We start from the raw sequence: 14,399 nt of genomic DNA, 5'->3' as shown, positions 1-14,399 counted from the left end.
GTCTCTCCTTAGACTTAAAGGTTCAATACCGTTTGTGAGTTTATATAGGTACCTGAATACCGTTATTCATTACGGCTACTGCTGTTTAGAGGCAAACATTACTGCTCTCTAATTTGGAGTAAAATGTGCGACACATTTAAGGAATTACGCATAAAAAGTATAAAAACATTTAGTACAGGTAAGTTTTACACCATTAAAAGGAAATGTTAATTAAACGGTGCTCGAGAATTTCCTAGTTTAATTTAACTTATAACACCAGTACATAAACCTACATAACATACATTTTAATGTAATTATGATGTTTTATTATGTCGATTTATTTTCCTTTATTTATAGTTCAAGTAGGCGAACACTCGCTAACAACTTCAAATCCGCTATGTTCATAAGGATGGACCTATAATGTGCTAGTGCATTAATTTATCTTTTCAATGTAGGTGATAGCTAATGGGGTGGACTGTATAATGAATCGAAGATATAATGCAAACACGCAGATATTAAACAAATATTATAAATAATTTATTTAAATCGAAACACAAGATCTTAATAGTTAGGCGGTGACAGGCAGACTGATTGACAAGCAATCATTCAAAAAGTATACAAATTAAAAGTATAAAATAGGTCGCATGCCAGCCAGTCGCCAACATACCGGACCCCCAGTGGAACACTAACCACTGGTGGCTACTGGCTGAGGTGCGGCCTCCATCAGAATTAGTTTCCGGGCCGGTCTGCGCAGCACGCCTCCTCTGGTGTGGACGTCTGCCACGCGGACCGCTCCGTCGGGTCCTAAGTAAACCTTTGCTATCCTTCCTAGTGGCCGTCGTCGTAGATACATCGACATCGTCGGGATAGGTCTGCGTCTGTCAGCGACGTGGTCCATGGAACGACTGATGAGGAGCCGAGGATAAAATGGAATGGTGTTAGCGCCTCTGGTGCATCTGGGGAAGACGGGACGTATGTGAGTGGCCTGGAATTCACTATCGATTCAGCCTCGAGTAGGAGTGTTGACAAGACTTCTTCCTTCAGTGGTTGATTTGTTAGGCAAGATCTGAGGGCTGCTTTCACTGTCCGCACAAGCCGCTCCCAGGCACCGCCCATGAACGGGGATGCCGGTGGTATGAAGCGCCAGTCGATTTTGTGGTTAGTGGCATACTCTACGACCGAGTTGTCATGTAGGGAGCGCAGTTCGCGGGAAGAGCCAACAAAGTTAGTCCCGTTATCGGAAAATATGGTGGTGGGCGATCCTCGGCGAGCAATGAAGCGTCTGAGGCTCATTATAGCACTATTTGCAGTGAGTGAGTTTACGATTTCGAGGTGAAGCGCTCTGGTTGTGAGACACGTATATAAGGCGATGTATCGTTTCTCGCTCCGTCGATATAGCGTTACTAGGATCGGGCCAAAGTAATCGAGGCCTACGTGGGTGAATGGTCTTTTGTGGTGATCAAGACGTTCTGGTGGTAAGTTACCGGTCTGAGGTTGGATAGGTTTCGTGTTCCATCTTTTACACTTCAAGCAGGCGCTTGCTACGCTACGGATGGTTCCTCTGGCTCTTAAGATCGAATATCTTTGCCGAAGTTCATTCAAAACGAGCTCATTAAATTGGTGCGCGGCTTTGACATGTTCGTGGAGGATCAAGAGTCGTGAGATATAGTGGCGGCCGTCGAGAATCATGGGTGATTTCATCTCGTCGTTCACTTCCGGTGCGGAACTTATGCGCGTGTCTTGTCGCATGAGGCCTTCTCCATCCAGTGTAGGCGCCAATTTCTTAATCCGACTATTCTTGGGCACTGGCTTCGAAGATCGTAAGTTCGATAATTCCTCAGGGAAACTTTCTGTTTGTGCTTGACAGACCAACATCTTCTCCGCTTCTATCATGTCTGACGCGTGAAGCTGGTGGGGAGACGTGGTGTTATGAATGTAGAGTTTGGAATTTGGATCTATTGGCCGAGACAGCTTAAGCCGGAATAGACGTGCGCCCTGGAGAAAACGGGCGGTGGCACGTAGTAAACGTAGCCAGGAGCTGAAACGCGTTGGATCGGGTAACGAATTCGAGAGTGGGGTGTCGAGGAGCAGAACCATCAGATTCGATTTTAACTCGGGGTCTGATGAGGTCTCTCCCTCGTCGGTGACGCGCTCGGTCGGCCAAGTGCAAGACTGTTCAACAAGGAACTGTGGACCGGTGAACCACCGATGAGTTGCGGTAAAGTCGGTTCGTTTTGGTTTTGTCGCATCGTCAGCGACGTTGAGAGAGGTAGGGATCCACCTCCAATCAGATGGATTGGTGGTTTCCAGTATCTCTCCCAACCTGTGTGCCACGAAAGGTTTAAACGCACGAGCGTCACTCCGGATCCACTTTAGGACTGTGGTTGAGTCAGTCCAGAAAATAGTTGCGGAGGGCTCAAAACGGTGAGCTTGCAGAATTGTTTGCGCAAAACGCGACGCGATAAGCGCGGCTTGTAATTCTAATCTTGGGATGGAAACCGGTTTCAGGGGACAGACTCGGGCCTTACTACCGATGAGGGCTGTCGATACAGAGTCATCACTGTAAGTGAAACGCCAATAGGCGACGCAGGCGTAGGCTTGTTCGCCACCGTCGGCGATTACGTGCAGCTGGACATCGGACACGTTTGACCTGACCATGTACCAGCGAGGGATTTTTATATTGGCTGCAATCTGCAGCTGTGCAAACCAGTCTTTAGATTCGCTTACGTACATTTCAGGTAAGTCTGTGTCCCAGCCAACGCCTGCCCGCCATAATCTTTGAATCAAAATACGACCCCAGATGACGACCGGCATCAAAAAACCAAGAGGGTCATAAACTTTCATGACGTTCGATAAAAGAATGCGTTTTGTCATAGTGCCGGTCGGTATCTGGGGTACGACACGAAACCCTAAGAAGTCTTGACGTGGGTTCCATTTAACACCCAAGACGCCGACGTCACTACTGGGAGGCAGGTAAACGTCAGAAGTTGCGTCGCTACGAAGTTCCTTCGGGACAAGAGAGAGTGCCTCTGGATGGTTAGACGTCCACGCTCGCATCTCGAAACCACAATTCTTGTGCACTGTGACAACGTCGGCGGCAAGTTGAGCTGCGTCAGCAACGTTTGTGTGGCTCCCAAGGTAGTCGTCCATATAGTGGTCGTCAATGATTGCTTTGCAGGCAGCGGCATAGTCGACTTCGTGCATCTTCGCGTTTTTGTTTTTTATATAGAGGGCGATGAAAGGACTCGAAACTGCGCCAAAAATCATTGACGACATGCGGTATTCCTTGAGGTCGCCGTTCTTGTCACGCCAGAGAAAACGTTGAGTATCCCTGTCCCTTGCGGCAATCTTGATCTGGGGAAACATCTCCTTGATGTCGCCATTCAAGGCCACCGCACCTTCTCTGAAACGGAACAGGATGTCAAGTAGAGGCGACAATAAGTCAGGACCTTGCAGAAGCAGACTGTTGAGGCTTACGCCTTTTGTTGTGGCAGCCGCGTCATGGACTGCTCTCAGCTTCTTTTTCTGAGGATGATAGACGCCAAAGATAGGCAGGTACCAGCGAATGGAGCCATCTGCGTTGACGCAAGAGGCATTTGGTGCGGGTCGATGGTGGTAAGTCTTCGAATCACACTCTTCGGCATAGTTCTTGCTGATTATGTCATCTATGAATTGTTGAAAGGATGCGGCGAACGCTGGGTCCTTTGACATCTGTCGCTCGAGGGCCTTGAAGCGTGAGAGTGCCTGTGGGTAGCTATCTGGTATAATTTTCGGTAGCTCCTCCTTCCAAGGCAGGCCGACTTCAAAATGGCTATCGTCAAGTTGGTGAGTGGATGATTCTATGATGTCTACGGCCCGTTGATCCTCGCTGTTTTGACGTGGGACCTTTTTTGTGATACCCAAGGCGTCGATGTCGTATTGGCATTTTATAAGTGTATCCAGATCTTCCGTGACGTGATTGACAAATTCAAATGGCTTCGACGACAAAGAGTGTGCGCCATGGAGTACCCAACCTAATAGGGTTTTGGAGGCAACAGGGTCGTTCTTTTTTCCGCACCGCACTTCGCGACTTATGGATATATACCAGTCAGGCGCGCCGATTAGGACGGTGGGATAAGCAATGTCATGTGAAAGTTCGTTTGCTAGACCTGACAGATGATCGTAATCCATGATATTAATCGTGTCTGGATATCGTGCGCGAAGCCCTAAGGGTTCCACGGCTCGCGCGTGTTCAATCAGGTAACGATCGGGTCGGTCGCGACCACGTACGTAAAAATCAACATAACTTACGTTAAGTTCCGCTGTCATATTACAAACACATTCAATGCGAAGACGCTCCGAGCGGGTTGGCTTCGCGCCGATGCGTTTTGCCACTTCGGCGTCAATGAGAGATGAGACGCTGCCGTCGTCTAGCATTGCTGTTGTCTCGAACGCGCCGTCAGGACCCTCGACTATGACCGGGACCACTTTCAGCAGGCCTCGGGGATGTGGGCGTGTAGTCGATGGGCAGGATCCTGTTGCATTAATTGAACAATCAGTAGTATTCGCGATTTTGTCGGAAGGTTTGATTTCGTTATGTTGTTGAGTAGTATTTATATTGACAGGACATGTAGGGTTGACAGAGGAAGTCTGAAGACAGATGTTCTGCCCGCTTGGAGCTGCGTCGGGATTGTCGTCGGCTGTCCCTGTGCCATGGAGGAGCGCGTTATGACGTCTAGGGCATCCATCGATACCGCAACGTTTCGCGCGGCAATTGTTCCACGTGTGTGGGTTAGACTTGAGACAACGGTAACATATTTTAGTTTCTCGGACCCAGCGCCATCTGTCGTCAAATGTTAGCTTTAAAAAACTCTTACATGTTTTTATCTTATGAGATCCTTGTTTACAATATGCGCAATGCTCAGATGTATTCCCGCTAGATACCGTAGCGTGTATTGTTTCCTTTTTTAACGGGAATTTCGGAGCATTAGTGCGTGGTACATTTGAATGCGTTGGTGTCGTTGGCGCCTTAATCGTACTGTCAGCAATAAAATTATATTTTAACTGTTTGTCAGCTTCGGTTAAGAGAAATTGTGACAACAATTCAAGTTTTGTTACATTTTGTTGCTCTGGCGCGTGAGCCGATGCGTAGTCTGTAAAGCGAGATCTAGTGTGCTCACTCAATTTTACCAAAATGCACCGAAGGAGCTCTGGGGATGATAAGTACTCATTTTGTTTGAGCAAAGTGAGCGTTGTAATAAAATTACGCAATTTATTTGCTAAACCATTTAAATCTTGAGGAGAACTTAGCTTTGGACTGTTGCGGAGCTCGGCAACCTCGCGGGCGACCAGAAGTTCCGGACGGGCGTACGTCTGTTCCAGGGCCTTCACGATGTCGTCGGGCGACACGATCACGCCGTTCGCGCTGCACCCGGTCGGATTCCGTAGCCGTCGGGTCTGCCTTTGTCTTACTACGTGTTTCCACCATGATGAAAAATGTACGTAATTAATGTAAACAATGTTTTACAATGAAATGAAAATTTACAATGACTTACGTGAAAAAATTTGACAACTTAATTTCGATGGAATGGTAAAACTACGGCGAGAATGGACCAAAATGATAGCTAATGGGGTGGACTGTATAATGAATCGAAGATATAATGCAAACACGCAGATATTAAACAAATATTATAAATAATTTATTTAAATCGAAACACAAGATCTTAATAGTTAGGCGGTGACAGGCAGACTGATTGACAAGCAATCATTCAAAAAGTATACAAATTAAAAGTATAAAATAGGTCGCATGCCAGCCAGTCGCCAACAGTAGGTACAATTTTAGGGCTACTAAGATTCTGTCTAAGCTAACTTTGCATCGATTTTCATAGGCATTATCATGGTATAATAATATACTCCGCCTGGTACTCTATTCCGAGATTCGCGTATGACCTAACTGACACGGGCCTACGTCATCATGCTGTTTACAGGTTCTCAAACTTTAAAATGTGGGAGAATTTTAACCAACGGTGAAAATTATTTTAACGGCATTAATTTTAAGTTATTCATGTAGAAACATAGTAAAATAAAACAAATCTAATGTATTAAATTAAACTTTATTTATCTATACAAGACAAACGTTTAAAAAACTAATTCACAGTTACACATTAATTACCAAGCTTACGACGTGAAAAGTTTGGAAAACACTGCGACTGCTGACACTGAGCGACAAGGAAATAACAATTAACACGCGTTCGACAAGGATGACGGTCAGGGCATGAAGTTATCTAGATCCGAATTGTCAAATGTGACAGCGCTATCCTGTGTTGCCAGTAATGTAAACAGAATTACCCGAACGTCTGAAATTTCTTTCGTGAATCGGAAGATATTGCTAACGAATAATTAAAAATGACGTGTTATTGTAAAATTTAAGATAAAATACATTATAAATGAAAATTATAAAATTATGAAGAAATATTTTAACTTATTAACCATAGCTATAATGTACCCATGTAACATGTTATGTTGAAATAAAGTGGCAATGTTATTGTGACGTAATCGCGTGTCACTCTGGGAATAGAAGACCATGTTTTATTAGACCATGGGCATTATAAACGTCACATTTTCAAAGAAATTTGACATAAGTGATGACATGCCTGCACTTTGTAATTGCAAATGCAATGCAGGGTTAGCCCAATGCGGATAAAATACCTAAAATATACCTTCCCTTGTATGCAAAACTAGACGGTATTAAATATCCAACGATATTTTCGTAGGAAAACCCAAGTGGCGAGCAACACGGCGCGATTCGGGAAATAAGGTACCTTTTGCCGTGGAACGTCACATATCTTTTATATTTCATATCTAGTGAATATCTAATTCATTTCCCGAATCGCGCCGTTTTTAATTCGTTCGATCCGTTTTGAAACCTCGACTACCAGCTTAAAAGCTCATAGGTGTCGTTTGGCAACGAGACTTTCGATATTTACCTACATTTTCACTGTACCTAATACTCCTCTAAAAATACTACTCCTTTTTCTTCGGCAGACATATAAAAAATTCTAAATACCTACTTAATATGCGGGTCAAAACTTAACGGTACAAATTGTAGAGGTTAGAAGAAATTTGAAATTTAATGATTGATTTCGCTCGCTGCAGACCGGTAAATTCAATCTTTTATTCCTGAGATGAGGGCTAGCTGGGCTTGTAATTTATTCCGTACCTGCTCTATAAAAACTGAAAATGAATTTGAATAATAGCGCTTCAGTAGGAAGATGTTAAAATATGGACCCGTACTTCGGAAGATATTGAAGTGGATTATGTATATGTATATTTAATTAAACACATATTTCTAAACTTGTTCTTAAATTAAATTATATAAAATACAATTAAATTTTAAATTTAAATTTAGTACAAATCTGAATCAAAATGTCACATTATTTATATAAGTCATTGTTTAAATCTAGAAAATCAATAAACTAAATCGCAGAAGGTTTAATACCGAACAGGTATTTCATAAAAGTCAATATCCATATGGATATTTCGTCGGGTGACAAGCAAAAGTCACTAACTAACATCATTGAAATTATTGGACAATAAACCGTGTTACAAGTGTAATAAAGTGCATTGTTACTTAAATTTTTTGATAGTACTTAGTGACTTTTGCTTGTCACCCGACGATTTCTCCCCCCTTAAACTTATATAACTGTAAGGTACCTACATAGTTATTTTAAACAACAAAAAAATAATCAATGAGTTCGATCAAAAAAGCTAATTATGTCATAGTTTATTTCTAAATTCGCTTTCGATCCTCTTCCGGACGAGCCTGGACGTTGCTAAAGGTAATTCCTTAATTAAGGGGATTAATTACAGTCCTGCTAATTACGAGAATTCAACTTACGACTTGTGTCATGATGTAATTATGGTATAATTTTTGATATTGAGAATACCAGTACGTGACAGCGTGATAAAACGGTATCCGTCACTTTCTATCCTACGGTGTTAAAAAATGACAGTTGTTTTATCACGTGGATAAAGATAAAAATATCTCGTCAGAAATGCGTGCCTGTCATCCCTTTATAATTTTGGTGTAATATCAGCGGGCCATTCGACTAGACTTGTAAAGTAAGTGTGTAACTGTATGCCTATATGTATATAGTCAAAATAAAATAAATAGTGAAGGCCAAAGTAGCCAAATATATCAGAACATATCCTTATGTCTGTTACTATAGAAAAGGACGGGTTTTCCTATATTTGGCCACTTTGGCTGTTACCTATCTATTTGATGCTGACTACACCTACATCCTTCGGGAAACGTAAATATCAGGATTCAACACTAAACCCAATTGGCCCCACACTACCCTCTGAATGCGGGCTATTTTATCAACGCGTTATTCGCAATTTCGGGCCCATTCCGTCCCACGCGCGGCAATTTACAATACCAACTTCGCCGGCAATGGTGAGCCGAGCTCTAGAGATATGTAGGCCGATTCCAATTTTGACAATTTTATACAGTTTTCATCTTATTTTGAAACGACCTTGACGTAAACACAACAAAACGCAACCAGGAGGCGTGTCATAAGCAGACATCGTAAATCTTATAGCATTTTTGGTGCAGCGTTGTGGTGTTAACGGAATTGGTATAGATAATTCCAACTGAAATGGTATATTAAGGTTAATATTAACGGAATTAACGCTAATTAATCATTAGGGTTGAAATTGTTTATACCAATTCCGTTAACACCAATCCGCTGCACCGAAAATGCTATATAATTTATGATGTCTGGTCATAAGACATTTCTCTGTCGCAGTTATTGGTATACGAGAGAAGCCTTACTATTCGGATTTCGAGATAATCACAAGATCTTGAGACGATTTAGAGATCAACTAGATCTACATTAGATATCGACTAGATGTGACTTGGATATCTAAGTCATAACTTGTCGAAATCGTTCAAGAGGACCTCCAGAATCGCGGAAACGTCAAATTTGACATATCTATCTTACAAATATCTTTAAATTATCCGTATCGTAACTTGTTGAAGTCTAGTAGAAATCTAATTCATTTTCCGAATCGAGCCGTTAGTCTTATGCTGAACTAGCGACCCGCCCGCTACCGATTGTTTGTGCTTACGAATAAATCAATTCTTTTCTATTCTATTCTGTACCATGAGCTGTATCTCACGGTTTTCAGATTATTTTGACATGACCTTGAGCCAACATGTACAATCAGCAGCAGGCGGCTTAGCACGGTCGCGTTTTTATCCCTTGTCACCATGCCTGTCACGTTCTAACAAGTATGTAAGTGCGAAAGGGACGCGCATAGTGATAGTCGATAAAAATGGAACCGTGCTGAGCCCGCAGAAGTTGCTAAGCGGACGAGGTGTTCAAAATTACCTTGACACGCTCTTATTCCCTTTACAAGTCGCGTCAAGATCATTTTGAATAGCTCGCCCGCTTAGCAACTTCTGCTGCTGACTGTACCGCTGCACCAACCAGCGTGAACCGCTAAAACCGATTGTTCAACACAATCACATCACAAATGCAATCAGGAGAGTCGTCTCGTAAGGCATCTCGCTCGCATTTAATTATGCATGCGTCCGCACCTGGCGCCTAGCGCCTGGCGTCCGTTGGCGGTGGATGACATTCGAAAAATCGCAGGGCACTTCTGGATGAGACTAGCCCAGGACCGGGCTAAGTGCTGGCGTACACGAAGAGAGGCCTATGCTCAGCAGTGGGCGACTGAAGGCTAGAATGATGATGATGATGATGATGATGATGATGATGACGATGATGATGATGATGATGATGATGATGATGATGATGATGATGATGATGATGATGATGATGTGCGTGAGATACCTGATCCTGATCACACGCGTCAAATCCGTACAAAAATAAGATCGAAACTTTGTCAAATTCTTGATACAGAATCGGTCTCATGGATAAGTTTTGTTACATTTGTTCAGTTGAAGATTTTTTACCGTTTGAAAGGGACTTCTGAGGCCGAAAATCTTACACCATGATTTTTGTGTGACTGTTTTTGCGCAAATACTAAAAATGAATGTATCTACGTGGTCCCAAAACCTTTTCGTTTGCTTTCTTTTCATATCCATAGAGGGTGATAACTTGATAAGAGAATCGTGTCACGCGAAAGTAATATCAATCTTTTTCTAGATACAATAAAAGTTGTTCAAGTTCAAAATATAAGAATAAAATAAAATCGGACAAGTGCGAATCGGATTCGGCCACCGAGAGTTCCGCACTTTTTAGTATTTGTTGTTATAGCGGCAACAGAAATACATCATCTGTGGAAATTTAAACTTATTTATTGATATTTAGGATAACAACAGCCGTAAATAAAAGTTTTACATATGAATGCTTACATAACAGATGGCCAATAAACTGTCAACTATCACGGTTCATGAGATACAGCCTGGTCACAGACAGACGGACGGAGTAGAGTCTTAGTAAAAGGGTCCCGTTTTTACCCTTTGGGTACTTACTGAACCCTAATAACTATAGGAATACATCACAGTAACACATCGAGTTGCTCTAACTTAAAAAATAAATAAAATCATTTCATTCATTTCATTTCATCTCTAACAATAAGGCCCCGTGGACTCAGGTCCTTCTCTCACTTTCACTGAGCGAAAGCGTAAGCGAGATGGCTGCGTGAGTGCCCGGGATCGTGGATAACATTTTATATTTTTTTTTAGTTTCTAAGGGATTACCAGTTCGCCGGACGATATCATCCTGTTAATCGCAAAAGGTGACAGTTCCGAACAACTGACAGGCTGATATCGCCCGGCGAACTGGTAATATGTGGGCCCCATTAACAAAAAAAAGGAATCGATGAGTTCGGCCAAAAATAAAATGGCGCATTTTTAGAAGCTATTTTCATATTTTTAGCTTTTGTTATATCGAGCGAAAGTCAAGAAACCGGGTTACAAATCAATGAAGTTACTCGAGAAACGCCTCAAAATTGATAATGAAAATTTTGGCAACAGTATTGTGATCTAAAAAAAGCGCTACTATTTTTCAAAAACTCTGTTCGCTGAACCTATTGCACCTTATTGACAGATCATTGAATATTTAATTTGGTGTATGTATTATTCATCGGAATTCTATATCTGAAAATTCAACCAACTCCATTTCGTGCAACTACCAACTCAATATGGGCCTTGAAAGCGCATGGCGATAGCGCGACCAATTTACGAAAAGCTGTACCGACCCCTTAATTAGTGGGTTGTAAGAGAGGACGTGGGGTCTCCTGAAACTGGTGGTATATAATATTCAAGACGTGCTCGTCAAAGGGAGGACAGGTAGCGTTATTATCTTGGACGTACATGTTTAGGAGACTTATATTAATAGGTATAGTATACATAGTAGAAGAGGATATTGATTTTATGCCTACGTTCTTATGGCGTTATTCATAAACGCGTTATTGGCCCGTATTAGCTATGAATCGTTTGTCTTTATCTGTAATTTTGATTTATGTAGGTATTTTTAAGAAGCGGTGGTGGTCGAGTGGATATGACGTCCGACTTTCAATCCGGAGGTCGCGGGTTCAAATCCTGGCTCGTACCAATGAGTTTTTCGAAACTTATGTACGAAATATCATTTCATATTTACCACTAGCTTTTCGGTGAAGGAAAACATCGTGAGGAAACCTGAATACATCTGTGAAGAATTTCAAAGACGTGTATGTGAAGTCCCCAATCCGCATTGGGCTAGCGTGGGGACTATAGCCCAAGCCCTCTCGCGCATTATAGGAGGCCTGTGCCCAGCAGTGGGACGTATATAAGGACGTAATTATTTATTTATTTTAAGAAAGGGATAATACATAGTTTAACTAAATCAGGCCCGTAAAGTTTAAGGGGGTTAATCTTTATTTTGACCAATCAAAATTTCATTTGTCTTAGCAATTTCTGACTGTATCATTGGCCTTACGGCCCGATTCGAACTTTAAAGTTTGTAACACACTATCGCACCGCACCAAGGTCATTGTGCGACGCACCGATAAGTAAGAGCGAGAAAGAGATATCGCTTTCTCGCTCTTACTTATCGGTGCGTCGCACAATGACCTTGGTGCGGTGCGATAGTGTGTTACCACTATAAGATACGTCAGTTAATAGATCTAGAAACGATATGGATTAGATATGTCAGTGTCAAATATGACATTTCTTCAAACATAAACGTCACTTATGACACTGACACATCTAATCCATATCGTTTCTACGGTCCGGTTCTATCCGTTACGTACTAAAGACGACACGTTATACCTATAGGTATACAGATATATATATCTTGTATTTATATGTATAAAGACACTAAGCTACTAACAAACCTTCCAGAGCTAAGTGCTCGAGTTAACTGTGCCAAAGGTCAAGGGTAAAAGAGGGTTAGAAAAATAGTTCTAGATGTAATAAGAAAGAGATTAAGTTTGTATACGTAAATGGCGCTTATGTCTATTCTGAAAATAGTCCAAGATTTATGTCAGTCAAACTGACCTGTTTGTTCCTTCTGCTACCTACAGAAGGGAGTTACGGCGACAGAATATGTAACGAGACATTATAATAATATTATTTCGTAGATATAAGTATAGATAGGTTTTCGAGAAAATTTGTGCCTTTTACTTTTTTATGTCTTGGATTATTCATTTGGAGACAAAAGCCGACACAAAAAATTACTAAAAATGGCATTTTTTTATCCCCGACGCAAAAGGCAATACTTAGTTATCATGTTTCACCGCTATGTGTCAGTGTCTGTCTTTGGCACCGAAGCTCGTAAACTTATTTGGATGCATTTTTTTTATTGAAAGCAGCTTTTTTAGTTGTGGTTTTTACATATCTTGGTGGTTCTTTATCGAAATCGATTAGGTAATTGCGTTGGAGTTTACGTTTATTATAATTTAATAAACTATTTAATCGAAAATAATTAATGACTATGAAAATAATTAATGTGTAGAGGAGTAATTACCAATTTTTTTTAAGTATTAGTAATAATTTGTTTTTAAAACCTCTATTGATTATATTGATAGGTATATCTCTCGGTTCTTGTTCATCGCTTCGAACTTCATTCAACTTCATTCGTATTTATGAAGTCAAAAACTTGGAATAAACATTAAATTCCAAAAGATAAAATGTCGCAAAGTTCCGATAACTGGCTTCAACTCTTTGAAACCAGACGTTTTGAACAAAGTTCAAGAATAAAGAATCCTAGTTTAGATCTCATAGGAGCCAAAGAGTTATCTGGTGGAAAAGTAGGATATAAAACTTTGAAGTACGATTGCTATAAGTAAATGAGTTCATTCTTTATTCCCTATAGGACGGACGCCTATTTATTTGTCAAATGAGTAGGTACGTAGAGAATTAAATTATTCTTTATAAATAGCTTATGCCTGTGACTTCAGCTGCGTTCATATTTTGTGCTTAGACTACCATCAACAGACTGCATTTTTTAAAGCGTCACGACTTAAAGATAAAGATATTTTATTATTCAAGTAGGCATATTACAATGCGCTTATGAACGTCAAATAAAGCTACACCGGCTCCAACCCTACAGCTCTGCCTCGAGAAGATTTAAATCCCCCCTCAATTGGAGGAGGGTATCCCAATATGGGACCGACAACAAAACTTGAAAAAGACCGCGAATTTTCCAAAGATAAGCCAGGCATACTCTAACCGACTAGTATGCCTAATAAAATCATAATGTTAAAGTGATCTGTAATTTTTCGCCCCCAATAAATCGATATTTTTTCACCGTCCTTTGTTTCAATCAATCCACGCGTCACTGTCACGCCACACGTGTCGCGCGATACGTTTTGCGCTCCGTCGGGCCCGATATATACCTATCTATGTATTATGTCTGAAAGGTATTCCATTAGCTTACAGAGATGAGCATGGATGTGGGCTCTCTATCGTGGAATATTTAAGAGAGACTGAGAGCCTGATACCGATTTTACGATTTTCAATGTTCGCGGCAGGCCTTTAGGCTGCGTTTCGATGTAAGGTCAAGCTAGAGGGGTCTAACGCGAAAATCGAGATTGTGTAATCTATCTCTCTATCTCTATAAAAGGGCAGATAACAAAATTTTTATTTTCGATTTTCGCGGTAGGCCCACAGATAGGCATACAACCGTATTCGAACAATGAGATACGTCAAATACTAGATATTGAAACGATATGGATCGGATATGTCAGTGTCAAACAAGTGTCAAAATTGATGTTTCTTCAAACAAAAACGTCACTTTTGACACTTGTTTGACGGCTGTTAATCTCGTCCGGTTTGACTTGACCTTCTCGTTCCGGTACCCATACCGCACTCTGCTCACAACAGCATCAGCCCAGAGCTAGGTTATAAGCCTATTATCCTGAGTGTTCCCTGTCAGGGCATCTATCTACATTTTTTCACCGTCCTTTATTTTATTCCACGTGTCACCGTC

The 14,399-nt window shown here is 41.4% G+C and overlaps 2 protein-coding genes across 2 annotated transcripts in view; both read right to left on the bottom strand.

Annotated features, from left to right (window-relative positions):
• The window catches only part of LOC134791639 (ankyrin repeat and fibronectin type-III domain-containing protein 1), a 201,865-nt gene that overhangs the window by 152,065 nt on the left and 35,401 nt on the right, over positions 1 to 14,399 (bottom strand). The gene's annotated exons all lie outside the window — the stretch shown is intronic.
• Positions 808 to 6,817, bottom strand: LOC134791618 (uncharacterized). The gene is made up of 3 exons (XM_063762666.1): positions 6,780 to 6,817; positions 5,226 to 5,383; positions 808 to 4,493 (listed from the first exon to the last, which is right to left on the bottom strand). Exons 1-3 carry the CDS (start codon positions 6,815 to 6,817, stop codon positions 808 to 810), a joined length of 3,882 nt encoding a protein of 1,293 aa, XP_063618736.1.

The sequence above is a fragment of the Cydia splendana genome, chromosome 6 (assembly GCF_910591565.1).
Source record: "Cydia splendana chromosome 6, ilCydSple1.2, whole genome shotgun sequence".
Lineage (NCBI taxonomy): Eukaryota > Metazoa > Arthropoda > Insecta > Lepidoptera > Tortricidae > Cydia > Cydia splendana.
The sequence above is the reverse complement of the archived record's forward strand: the minus strand, read 5'-3'. Positions and strand labels throughout refer to the sequence as shown.